The 14,356-nt window shown below is 35.9% G+C and overlaps 1 protein-coding gene across 2 annotated transcripts in view; it reads left to right on the top strand.

Moving 5' to 3' along the window:
- Positions 1-433: 433 nt before the first annotated feature.
- LYPLA1 (lysophospholipase 1) overlaps positions 434-14,356 on the top strand; it is a 35,282-nt gene continuing 21,359 nt past the window's right edge. For both annotated transcript variants that reach the window (XM_046642598.1, XM_046642597.1), the window contains exon 1: positions 434-456. In XM_046642598.1, the coding sequence (XP_046498554.1) occupies positions 449-456 (8 nt within the window). In that variant the 5' untranslated portion in view covers positions 434-448. The remainder of the gene's footprint in view (positions 457-14,356) is intronic.

Below are 14,356 nucleotides of genomic sequence, written 5' to 3'. Positions count from 1 at the left end.
GGCTATGTCCTGGGGCTTTGGGGAGGGAAAAAAAAAGGAAGATTGGCAAAAGATGTTAGTTCAGGGCTGATCTTCCTCACCAAAAAAAAAAAAAAAAAAGCATAAAAAAATTAAAGGTCTCTAATTCTGAAAATACTTTTAGAGATAGCACTAAAGAAAAGCTGACTCTAGATTGGTGCCATTAATACATGATGAAATTCAGAACCAACCAGTCTGACAAGTGGCAATTTAATGTTTAAAATACTTTTGGAGAACTAGTTAAAGTACATTTGTCAGGTTAACTTGGAGGGTGATGGGAATTAAGCGATTGAATTTGTTGCTATAAAAATGGGCAGCTTTTTTGTTGTTGTTGTTGATTCTGTTTTGCAGAACCAGCCAAGGTGTGCTGTCTGGTGACTCAGGCCTTGCAGTCTAGGTCCTTTAGATTTCCTCATGAAAAAAGTGTTCGATGGCCGAGTAAGATTGAGAGACCCTGTATAATTCCATATTTTCTCAATTCTAGTATGTGACTTTCCCAATATTTTTATGTTTCTGAGATTGGTACTCATCTTACTACATGTGTGTCTGTTGTAGTGGTGATTTTTTTTCATAAAAAGCTATTTTTTCATTTGTACTTCATATCTTTGTGTCTAGGAAATATGATATAACACATTCTCTTCTTGCAGATTTACAGCATATGCACAGCATGTTTAAAGCTCTGAAAAGTTCTGCAGAAAAGAAACACATCTGACCACCAAAATGTTCCTATTCCTAATATGTATAATAACCTGTGAAACTAGAATTCAAAGAAATACATTTTAGACCATACTAGATTGCATGAGATCAGTTTTCCTTCCAAAATAAAAATAGGTTTTGTTATGATTATGAACATGTTACATTTGTGTTGTAAAAAAATTCAGAATGCAGATATGCTCAAGAAGAGAATGAACATCAGGTGAAATCCTACCACCCCTCTAGAGATATATATTTATTTTTTATAGCATTTTAAAAAAGGTTTTATTTTGAAATGTTTTCTTATTTAGAGAAGAGTTGCAAGAATACTACAGATTCCTCAATACCTTTTACCCAGATTCACGAATCTCTGTTTATCAAATATATTACTATGTTTGCTGAACCCTTTGAAAGTAGATTGCAGATATCATGGTTCTTTATTTCCAAATGCTTTAGCATGTATCTCCTAAGAACAAGGAGAACCTCTTATGTAAATCACACAATAGTTGTTAATTCAGGAAATTTAGCACTTACTTAATATTATTACCTAATAAACTACATATTCAAACTTTGCCAGTTGTCCCAGTAATGTTCTTTATAGTAATCCCTTTCCCCTTGCAATCCACTTCCCAGTCGCTGCATTTAGCCAGTATATCCCTTTAGTCTCTTTTAATCTGGAACAGTTTCTCAGCTCCTCTTTGTCTTTGATGACATTGACATTTTTGAAGAAATCAGGCTAGTCCCTCAGCATAGGTTTGTTTGACATTTCCTCATCAGTAGATTCAGTTTATGCATTTTTGGTACGAATACCATGTAGGCGATATGTCCTATTCATTCCCTCACATCAGGAGACAAGTGATGCCATTTGTCCCATTATTGATGCTAACTTGGATCACTTGAAGGTGGCATCTTCCAGGTTTCTCTACTGCACTTATTTTCCCTTTGTAGCCCACAGCTATGCTTCCTACCTTGGAACACCCTCTCCTAGCCCCCTACTGCTACATGTGACACCTGAAAGCTCAGTTCCAATTAAGGGGAGCAGGGAGGGAGAAAAGGCTAGGTGGAAAGCTTGGCCCTCTTCGTGTAAGCCCCTCCCCTCTATATATTCCAGGCATTACTGGTCTGTATTACCAGTTTGTGAGAGTTTTCTAGGCTGAGGAGATTGTAAAAGCTGAGGAAAGAAAGTTTCAAAGATGGAAGTGGTTAAGTGGATCATCTGTTACTGAGAGGTCAAGGAGAGGGTTGAAAATATTGAATTGGCAACATAGATTAATTTGTGACGTTTCATTTGCAAGTTTTTCTATAATCAAGAACTAGTAGAATTATAGATTGTGATTTGGGGTTCATTTAATTACAAGGAATAGAAAACCGTTCAACCAGTTCAAACAAAAGGTGGAATTTATGGAAAAATACAAGGATAGCTCACTAGCATATAAACTCCATGAAGGCAAAGATTTTTTTAAAAATTTCATTGAGATATAATTCACATACCATAAAAATCACCTCAGAATAGGGATTTTTTTCTGTTTAACTTGGTAGTATATCCTCAGGGCTTGAACAGTACTGGATATGCAGTAACACTGAGTATTTGTTGAATAAATGAATGAATGAGGAATTACAGGGCAAGACATATAATGAACGTCAGTTGCCAGGTGTATTCTTTTCCTAGGGCTCCCATAACAAGCACAGACTAGATGACTTAAAGCAACAGAAATTTACTCTTAGAGTTCAAGAGGCTGAAAGTCCAAAGTCAGCATGTCAGAAGGGCTGCGTAGGCTCCTGAAGGCTCTAAGGGAGAATTCTTTGCCTCTTCCAGTTTCTGATGGCTTCTGGCATTCCTTGGCTTGTGGCAGCATACTTCCAATCTCTGCCTCTTTCTTCACATGACCTTTTCTGTTGTTTATCTGTGTTTAAAGGACACCAGGTACTAGATTTAGGGCCCACCCTAATCCAGTACGATCTCGTCTTGATTCTTAACAAATTACATCTGCCAAGAGCCTATTTCCAAATAGGGTTACATTCTGAGCTTCCTGGGGGATGTGAATTTTGTTCTCACTGTGTTTCATGGCCTTGTTTTTCAGTTTTGTTTGTTTCTGTATGTTTCTGTATATTTGCATATTTTTTCTGTATATTTCTCTGCTGACACAGTTTCTTGTCAACCAAAAGTAGACCATCCCAGCTCTGACTTTGTGTCAACCCTAGTTCTGGTGTTAAGAATCTGACGCGTCTTGGGTCATCGTGCTCTTGGCCAGTTAGTTGGTAACATGCTGATTAGGACTTTTAGGGGAGGTTCCCTAACAATGATGTGCTACTGGGATGGGGATGGAGATGGGGATGAGTAGTGTTTCTTGTGCAAACCTGGAAAGAATTTTTGTTTTTAGTTCTACCCCATGTAATTATGGGGTAGTGAACATAATGGAAATATGGTTTACTTTGGAGTCTTTTCTAAAAGAGCACAATTGAGAAGTAGAATAGAGTGAATTTATAATTCACTTTTTGAACTCATAAAGCTTTGTGTATGTGTGTGTCTGTTTTGTTTTTCTTTTCTGTTTTCTAATGAAATGTAATATATTCTGATTAATTGAGGTTTCTGAATATTAGATTTTGTTTAATTGAAGCTTTGTGTAGAATTATTAAATTTTGAGGTTTCCATTCACTTTGAAAATTATCAAAAAGGCTGGAAACAAGTTGGCCATACTTTGTATAATATGGTTGGAGTCAGATTTTTATAAACTATGGGGAATTTTAAGGTTACAGATGGGAAAACAGGACTAGAAAGGCATTCATTCTCGTACTTTAGCATACATAAAAATCACCTAGAAGGCTTGATTGTTTGGCCCCAACACCAGAGTTTCTGATTCGGTAAGTCTGGAATGGGGCCCAGGAATTTGCATTTCTAACAAGTTCCCAGATGACACTGATGATACTGGTTAGAGGACCATACTTTTGAAAACCACTAGACTGAATGAACTGAGGCCACATTCTAGAAGGAGGCAGAGTTGGGACAAGAAGCCAAGATTCCTATTCCTTTTTCTCATGTAAGGGTTCTTAAGTATTTCGTGTGTTAGAACTGAGATTGGCAAACAATGGGGTACAGTTCAATTCTGTCCTGCCACTTTTGTTTTTTGAATTTATTTTGTTGTTAATATTTATTGATATATAAGTCACATACCATAAAAGTCACTCTTTTAAAGTGTAAAATTAAGTAGTTTTTAGTATATTTACAAACTTGTGCAACCATCACTACTATCTTAATTCCAGAATATTTTCAACATCCCAAAAAGAAACACCATACCCCTTAGCAGATATTCCTCATTCCCCTCCCTGGCAACCATTAATCTCCTTTCTGTCTTTATGGATTTACCTATTCTGTACATTTCATATAAATGGAATCAGACAGTATGTAACCTTTTGAGTCTGAATTACTTCTCTTAGCAGAATGTTTTTCAGATTTATCTACATGTTTCAATACTTTATTCCTTTTATTGCCAAATAATATTCCATTGTTTGGATATACCACGGTTTTAAAATTCATCAGTTTGGGGCCGGCCCGGTGGCACAGCGGTTAAGTGCACACATTCTGCTTCGGCAGCCCAGGGTTCGCCAGTTCGGGTCCCGGGTGTGGACATGGCACTGCTTGGCACACCATGCTGTGGTAGGCGTCCCATATATAAGATGGAGGAGGATGGGCATGGATGTTGGCTCAGGGCTAATCTTCCTCAAAAAAATAAATAAAATTCATCAGTTGGTTAGCATTTGGATTGTTTCTACTTTTTGGCTATTATGAATAATGCTACTCTAAACATTCGTGTGGAGGATTTTACATGGACATTGGTGTTTTTGGTTTCCTCGGATAATTGCTGAGTCGATGGTAACTGTGTTTAATGCCTTGAGGAACTCCCAGACTGTTGTTCGCAGTGGCTGTACCATTTTACATTCTGCCTGCAGTGTTTGAGGGTTCTGATCTACATTCTCACCAATATTTGTTGTTACCTGTCTTTTTGATTATAGCCATCCTATTGGATGTGAAGTGGCATCTCATTTGGTTTTTATTTGCATTTCCTAATGACTGATGATGTTGATCATCTTTTCATGTACTTATTGGCACATTTGTATATCTTTGAAGAAATATCTTTTCAAGCCCTTCGCCCATTTTTAAAATTGGACTGTTTGTCTTTTTCTTGTTGATTTGCAAGGCTTTATGTATTCTGGACTCTTATTAGATGTATGATATGCAAATATTATCTCCCATTCTGTGGGTTATCTTTTCACTTTCTTGATAGTATCTGTTAAAGCACAACAGTTTTTGATCCTGGTGAATTCCAATTTATCTTTTCTCTTTGGTTGCTTGTGCTTTTGATGTTATACCTAAGAAATCATTATCTGATTTGAGATGATGAAGATTTACACCTTTTTCTTCTAAATGTTTTATAAGTTTAGCTCTTAGATTTAGGTCTTTGATCCATTTTGACTTAAAATTTATACATGGTGTGAGGTAAGGGTTCAGTTTCATTCTTTTGTACGAGCATATTCAGTTGCCCCAGCTACATGTGTTGAAAAGACTCTTCTTTTCCGTTGAATTGTCTTAGCACTTTTGTCAAAAATCAATTGGCCATAAATGTACTGGACTTTTGATCCATCCTAATCTAAGATAGATCTGTGTGTCTATCTTTATGCCGGTACCACACAATCTTTATAATGTAGCTTTGTTGTGTTTTGAAATTGGGAAGTATGAGTCCTGCAACTTTGTTCTCTTTCAGATTATTTTGGCTTTTGTGGGTTCCTTGAGTTTCTATATGAATTTTAGCTTCAATGTGCCAATTTCTGCAAAAACCTAGGTGGGGTTTCTTTTTTATTGTGATAAAATAAACATTACATAAAATTTACCATCTTAGCCATTTTTAATTGTTCACAGTTTAGTGGTATTAAATATATCACATTGTTATGCAACCACCATAACTCTTTTCACCTTGTGAAACTCAAACTCTTTAACCATGAAACAGTGACTCCCCATTCTCCTCTTCCCCAGTCCCTAGCAACCACTGTTGTACTTTCTGATTTTGATTACTCTAAGTACCTCATGTAAGTGGAATCATATAGTGTCTTTTCGTGACTAGTTAATTTCACTTAGCATAGTGTCTTCAAGGTTGATCCGTTGTAGAATTCTCTTCCTTTTTAAGGCTGAATAATGGTCCGTTGTATGTATATACCACATTTTGCTTATCTGTTCATCTGTCAGTGGACACTTGTGTTGCCTCCACATTTTAGCTCTTGTGAATAATGCTGTGTGTAATCTGAGTATGAGTATACAAATAGCTCTTTGAAACCCTGCTTTGAATTTTTTGGAGTATATACCCAAGATGTGCAATTGCTGGATCACATGGTAATTATATTTTTAATTTTTTGAGGACCTACCGTACTGTTTTTCACAGCATCTGTACTATTTACACTCCCATCAACATTATACCAGGGTTCCAGTTCCTCCACATCCATGCCAATGCTTGATTTTTTCTTCTTTTCTTAATAGTAGCCATCCTAATGGGTGTGAGGTGGTATCTCACTGTAGGGTTGATTTGCATTTCCCTAATGAGTCATAATGAGCATCTTTTCACGTGCTTAGTGGCCATTCTTATATCTTCTTTGGAGAAATGTCTGTTCAAGTGCTTTGCCTATTTTTGAATTGGGTTGTTTTGTTTTTTTTGTTGTTGAGTTTTAGGAGTTCTCTGAATATTCTGGATATTAATACCTTATCAGATCCATTATTTGCAAATATTTTCTCCTGTTCTGTGGATTGCCTTTTTACTCTGTGGATAGTGTCTTTTGATGAACCAATTTTAAAAATTTTCATGAAGTCTAGTTTGCCTATTTTTTCTTTTGTTACCTGTGCCTTTGGCATCATAGCCAAAAAGTCATTGCCAAATCTAACACTGTGAAGTTTTTGTCCTATGTTTTCTTCTAAGGCTTTTATTGTTTGAGGTCTTAGATTTAGGTTCTTGATCCATTTTGAGTAAATTTTTGAATATGGTGTTAGGTAAGGGTACAACTTTATTCTTTTGCATGTGGATATCCAGTTTTCCCTGCACCATTTGTTGAAAAGACTGTCCTTTGTACCTTGAGTGGTCTTGGCACCCTTGTCAGAAATTATTTGACCATATATGTGGAGGTTTATTTCTGGGCTCTCTATCCCATTGGTCTATATGTCTGTCTGTTTTTATGCCGATAGCACACTTTTGATTACTGTAGTTTTGTAGTAAGTTTGGAAATCAGTAAGTGTGAGTCTTCCACTGTTGTTCTATTTTCAAGATTATTTTGGCCATTCAGGGTCCCTTAATTCTGTAAGAATTTTGGGGTGGGTTTTTCTATATCATGAGGTAGGGATTGTATTGAATCTGTAGATTGCTATGGGGTACTGTTGACATTTTAACAATATTGAGTCTTCCAATTCATGAACATGGGATGTGTTTCCATTCATTTATTTATGTCTTTTTTAATTTCTTTTACTAATGTTTTGTGGTTTCCATTGTACAAGTCTTTCACCTCTTTGGTTAAGTTAATTCCTAAGTATTTTGTTCTTTTTGATGCTTGTAAATGGAATTGCTTGTTTAATTTCCTTTTCAGATTGTTCATTGTGTATAGACATGCAACTGATTTTTGTGTGTTGACTTTGTATTCTACTATTTTGCTGAATTCATTTATTGGTTCTAATGGTTTTTTTGTGGATCTTTAGGCTGTTCTACATATAAGAGCATATCATCTGTGAATAGCGATAATTTTGCTTCCTGTCCAATTTGGATGCCTTGTTTTTCTTTTTCTTGCCTAATTGCTCTGGCCAGAACTTCCAGTACTGTGTTGAATAGAGTGGTGAAATGTACATCCTTGCTTTGTTCCTGATCTTAGACGAACAGCTTTCAGCCTTTCATCACTGAGTATGATGTTCACTGTGTTTTTTTTTGTATATGGCTTTTATTATGTTGAGGTAGTTTTCTTCTATTTCTCCTTTATTGAGGCTTTTTATCATTGAATGGTATTGAATTAACTTGTTAAATGTTTTTTCTTCATCAATTGAGATGATCATATCGGTTTTTTCCCTTCATGCTACTGATGTGATGTATTATGTTGATCAGTTTTCTTATGTTGAACCATGCTTGCACTCCAGGAATAAATCCCACCTGGTCATGGTGTATAATCCTATTAATGTGCTGCTGAATTCTGTTTGGTGGTGTTTTGTTGAGGATTTTTGCATCAGTGTTCATAAGGCATATTAGTCTATAGTTTTCTTTTCTTGTAGGGTTTTTATCTGGCTTTGGTATCAGGATAATGCTGGCCTCATAGAATGAGTTAGGAAGTGTTCCTTCCTCTCAATTTTTTGGAAAAGTTTGAGAACAATTGCAATTGAACTCTACCAAATAGATATTTGGTAGAGCTCACCAGTGAAGCCATCAGATCTGGGGCTTTTCTGTTTTGGGAGATTTTTGATTACTGATTCAACCTCCTTACTAGTTATAGGTCTGTTCAGATTTTCTATTTCTTTGTGACTTAGTTTTGGTAGGTTTTACCACAGTGGACCCTAGCTTCTTTATTCCTAGCTGGATGTATGAGTGTCTGTAAATGAGGGCTACAAAAGGCTGTAAGTATTCAAAAGTCCATAGAACCCTTTGGTATGGAGAAAATAGCCAGGGTTTTAGTGTGTTAAGATCAATTCTAAAATTAACATACAAAATTTTAAATTTTATTTTGTTTCTCTAGTCACCATTGACTTAAGTCTTTACTTTTCGATAAACAAAAACTGGCTTTACTTTATAAAATATAAGGGAATAAGTCTCACATTCACATAAGCCAGCCATGTTAAGTCTTTTATTATATGTAGTAATGTTTTGAGGAACATAATTGAACCTATTCCATTTTGGACTCTTAGAGGTAGAAAACTGTATTTTATAAGTGTTATTTTTAGTGACTATGCAATCCCAAAGCTATAATTAGCTGAAATAATACCATGATGTTTAGGGCTTATTTAGTTATCCCTGAGGTTATTAGCACAAATGCTGAAATAGAAAATACAGTAATGATACCCTTAAGAATTTGAAAAAGATAGAAACGGAAACAGCTTGCATAAAATCAGTATTAGCAGTAACCATGGAAAGAGCATTTTATAACAGGGCTGTACTGTTATCTTTTGCAGGGTAGCAAGTAGGTTTTATATTTTAAATGCTACTTAGAGTACCTTGTTGAAAAGGTCTCTAATTGTGGCATAGAGTGTGGTAAGTGTCTGGTCTGCGCCCAGGATCTGGGACTGGCAGCCCATACACCAGGTATTTATCCTTGCTGCATAATATTGCTTATTATACAGATTAAAATGCACGTATACTATTTGCAAAGCTAACTGTGTACATATTTGGGAATATTATTCCTAATTCTACTGAAAATATTAGACAAAAAACTTAGAAGTCATTAACACTGAAAAATAAATATATTGAATCATATATCACAGTTAAGTCAACAGCCTATAATAAATTGAAGTGTGAAACAGAAAAAGCAATGAAAAACCCAGTAAAGTGGTTTTCTGACATAGATGTGTAACACGAACTTGAGTCACTTAATACAGCATGTGCCTTCACACTTGTCTTAGCAGATGGCAGAAGGTGGTTCCATCTGCGAAATCTCTAACCCTGTCTTAAAATTTTTTCCCAGATCTTTTCAGACTTTTTTCAGGGAGCCCACTCATCTCCCTCAACTTCATCCGTCTTGTCCCCTTTACCCTCAAAGTCAGTAGAGTCTATGTCAGCAATGAGCAGCTCGTAGCCCAGGGGTCACGCTCATGGGCCTACATTTAATTTCAGGAATCCCTTCATTAAATGGGAAACTGAGGCCCAGAGAAGGCCACACTTAGCCAAGTCCAGTGACCTTTAGCTGAATACTTCACTAGTGGTTGAGTCTGGCAGGTAGAGGAGAATTTATCAGTTGGTTTGCAACTGTTAATGCAGTTCTTAACTTAGATTGCCTTAGCCTAGGAATCCTTTTGAAGGAGGTGTGCTATTTTTAAAAATCACTTTATTTTGAAAATTGTGTTGGGGTATACTATAGTATTTAAATTTTAAATGTTCAGCTGGATAGATTTTTACATACCTATGTAACTATCAACTTGATGAAGATAGAGAACACTTCTAGCCCCACAGAAGTATTCCTCGTTCTCTTTGCAGTTAGTACTCTCCCATTGCCAGAGGTAACCATAATTCTAACTTCTGTTGCTATAGGTTAGTTTTGTCTGTTGGTGTTCATCATATAAATGGGATCATATGGTATGTCCTCTTCTGTGTCTAGCTCCTTTGGACATTATGTTTGTGAGGTTTATCTAGTTAAATATAATTTTTTTAATTATATGTACTTTGTTGTAACTCAAATTTTTTTATAACTGTGTGCTTTTGGTACAAAGAAATCCCATGTCATTGTCACCCAGCTTCCCTGATTGTTAATGTTTTACCACATTGTGCAATTGTGTATGTGCTCAAGCTCTTTCTCTCTCTCTGTATGTATACGTATATACTAATTATCTAATGATTAGGAGTCTTTTTTTTTAACTCTTAGATCAACCTCAAGCATAATCTTCCATCACCTGTAAATACTCCAGTGTGTATTTCCCATGCACCAGGATACTTCTACATAATTGGCATACAACACTCCAAATTAGGAAATCAGCATTGATCACTACCATCTAGTCCACAGAAGTCATTCAAGTTTTGCCAACTCAAACTATGTCTGTTTCCTTCCTGGTCAAAGATCCTTTCCAGGAATGTGTGCTACTTCTAGCTGTCATATCTTCAATGTGAATCAGTTTTATCAGTCTATCTTTCATATCTTTTATGTTTTTAACAGCCTTTTTCTGTACATACTGTAGAATGACCCTCAGCTTAGGTCTAATGTTTGCTTATGACTGGGCACTTTTCTTTGCTAATAGTGTGATTGAGATATAATTTATATACTACCACACAATTCACCCATTTGAATTATGCAATTCAGTGGTCCTTAGTATATTGACAAAGCCATGCAACTATTTTTATCACTCCAAAAAGAAACCCTATGCTCTTTATCATACCCCCTCCTCCACGCCCAAACCCTCTATGTCCTCAGCCATTGGTGACCACTAATCTACTTTCTATCTCTATAGATTTACCTATCCTGGACATTTCATATAAATGGAATCATATAATATGTGGTCTTTTGTAACTGGCTTCTTTTACTTAACAGTGTTTTTAAGGTTCATCCATTTTATGTCATATATCAGCACTTCATTCCTTTTTATTATGGATCATACTCCTTTGAGTAGAATTGCTTGGTCCTATGGTAAGTTCATCTTACCAGCAGTGTATGAGAATTCTGATTTCTCCCCATCGTCATTAACACTTGTTATTGTCTGTCTTTTTGGTTATAGCCATCTTGGTGGGTGTGAAGTGGTGTCTCATTGTGGTTTTTATTTGCATTTACCTAACGACTAATAATGTTTGGCATCTTTTCCTGACCTTGTTGGCCATTTGTATATCTTTGGAGAAGTGTCTCTTTAAGTCCTTTACCCATTTATAAATTAGGTTGTTTTTTTGTTTGTGAGTTGTAAGGGTTCTTTACATATTATGGATACTAGACCCTTATTAGATTTGCAAATATTTCTCCCATTCTGTGAGTTGTCTTTTCACTTTCTTCAGTATTCTTTGAAGTGCAGTGGTTTTTAATTTTGATGATTAAAATTTCTTTGTTGCTTTTGCTTTTGGTGTCATATCTAAGAAAACCATTGCCAAGTCCTGGGTCACAAAGAGTTTCATGTTTTCTTCTGGGAGCTTCATAGTTTTATCTCTTACATTTATGTCTTTGGTACATTTTGAGTTAATTTTTGTATATGGTGTGAGGTAGGAGTCCAACTTCATCCTGTTGTATGTGGATATCCACTTATCCTTGATACTTTTGTTGAAAATACCATTCCTTCCCCATAATTTGTTTTGGCACCCTTTTCAGGAATAAATTGACCATAAATGTGGGGTTCACGTCTGTATTCTCAAATCTATTCCATTGATTTGTATGTTTTTTAGTACCACACTGTCTTTATTACTGTTGCTTTGTAGTAACTTTTGAAATTGGGAAGTGTGAGTCCTCCAACCATATTCTTTTTCAAAATTGTTTTGACTATTCTGGGCCTGTTGAGTGTCCAAATGAATTTTAGAATTGGTTTGTTAATTTCTGCAAAGCCAGCTGTGATTCTGATAGAGATTGTATTGACTGTACATCAATTTAGGGACTACTGCCATCTTAAGAATATTAAGTTTTCCAATCCATGAAGATGGGATATCCATTTATACAGATCTTTGATTCTTTCAGCATGTTTTGTAGATTTTACAGTAAAGTCTCACACATATATACACACAAGACACACACACACATGAACTCACATATAAACACATACATGTGTGTATGCATATACAACTCCTAGAATAATACCTGGTTCATAGTATTATATAAGTGTTAGTGTTAATACTGTTGTTATTAATTTTTCTGTATGTCATCCTTAACACTTTTGGGGAAAGTGGATTAAAATGGAGAAATAGTTAACAGAAAAGCATTTAACGTGTATTTCCAGACTATTTTACACCAAAAACGTCTTAAGTTACTTTTACTTTATCCTTTAATAGAGGTAACGTGTAAAAAATGTCAGGTATAATGTCAAGGGTAAACAAGCAGGAAGCTGTATATATGTATAGTATGATCCCATTTTTGTGAAATCTGTATCTCTCTTTTTTTTTATTAAGGTTATGAAAGTTAACATCCTTGTGAAATTACAGTTGTACATCATTATTAGTCATGTCGTAGGTACACCACTTCACCCCTAGTGCCCTCCCCCCACCTCCCTTTCCCCTCGCAACCACCAATCAGTTCTCTTTGTCCATATGTTAACTACCACCTAAGAGTGGAGTCGTCCAGGGTTCGTCTTTCTCTGTCTGGCTTATTTCACTCAACATAATACCCTCAAGGTCTATCCATGTTGTTGTGAATGGGATGACTTTGTCCTTTTCTATGGCTGAGTAGTATTCCATTGTATATATATACCACATCTTCTTTATCCAATCATCAGTTGCTGGGCACTTAGGTTGGTTCCATGACTTGGCTATTGTGAATAATGCTGCAATGAACATAGGGGGTGCATGGAACTTTTGGAATTGCTGATTTCAGGTTCTTAGGATAGATACCCAGTAGTGGGATGGCTGGGTCATAAGGTATTTCTATTCTTAACTTTTTGAGGAATCTCCATACTGTTTTCCATAGTGGCTGCACCAGTTTGCATTTCCACCAGCAGTGTATGAGGGTTTCCTTTTCTCCACAGCCTCTCCAACATTTGTCACTCTTGGTTTTGGATATTTTTGCCATTCTAACAGGTGTAAGGCAATATCTTAGTGTAGTTTTGATTTGCATTTCCCTGATGATTAGTGATGATGAGCACCTTTTCATGTGTCTATTGGCCATCCGTATATCTTCTTTGGAGAAATGTCTGTTCATGTCCCCTGCCCATTTTGTAATTGGGTTGTTTGATTTTTTATTGTTGAGTTGTGTGAGTTCTTTGTATGTTATGGAGATTAACCCTTTGTTGGATAAATAGCATGTGAATATTTTTTCCCAATTAGTGGGCTGTTTTTTTGTTTCAATCCTGTTTTCCCTTGCCTTGAAGAAGCTCTTTAGTCTGATGAAGTCCCATTTGTTTATTCTTTCTATTGTTTCCCTCATGTGAGGGGTTATGGTGTCCGAAAAGATTCTTTTGAAGCTTATGTCAAAGAGTGTACTGCCGATATTCTCTTCTAGAAAGCTTATTGTTTCAGGCCTAATCTTTAGGTCTTTGATCCATTTTGAGTTTATTTTAGTAAATGGTGAAAAAGAATGGTTCATTTTCATTCTTTTACATGTGGCTGTCCAGTTTTCCCCGCACCACCTGTTGAAAAGACTTTCTTTCCTCCATTGTAGGCCCTCAGCTCCTTTGTCAACGATAAGCTGTCCATAGATGTGTGGTTTTATTTCTGGGCTTTCAATTCTGTTCCATTTTTCTGTGCATCTGTTTTTGTACCAGTACCATGCTGTTTTGATTACTGTAGCTTTGTAGTATGTTTTGAAGTGAGGGATTGTGATGCTTCCAGCTTTGTTCTTCTTTCTCAGGATTGCTTTAGCAATTCGGGGTCTTTTGGCCCCATATGAATTTTAGGATTCTTTGTTCAATTTCTGTAAAGAATGACATTGGAATTCTGATTGGGATAGCATTGAATATGTAGATTGCTTTAGGTAGAATGGACATTTTAACTATGTTTATTCTTCCAATCCATGTGCATGGAATGTGTTTCCATCTCTTTATGTCGTCATCGATTTCTTTCAAGAAGGTCTTGTAGTTTTCGTTGTATAGATCTTTCACTTCCTTGGTTAAATTTATCCCAAGGTATTTTATTCTTTTTGTTGTGATCGTGAATGGGATTGAGTTCTTGAGATCTTTTTCTGTTAGTTCATTGTTAGCATATGGAAATGCTACTGATTTATGTATGTTGATTTTATACCCTGCAACTTTGCTGTAGTTGTTGATTGTTTCTAATAGTTTTTCTGTGCATTCTTGGGGGTTTTCTATATATAA

The sequence above is a fragment of the Equus quagga genome, chromosome 16 (genome assembly GCF_021613505.1).
Source record: "Equus quagga isolate Etosha38 chromosome 16, UCLA_HA_Equagga_1.0, whole genome shotgun sequence".
In the NCBI taxonomy this organism is placed as follows: domain Eukaryota; kingdom Metazoa; phylum Chordata; class Mammalia; order Perissodactyla; family Equidae; genus Equus; species Equus quagga.
The sequence above is the reverse complement of the archived record's forward strand: the minus strand, read 5'-3'. Positions and strand labels throughout refer to the sequence as shown.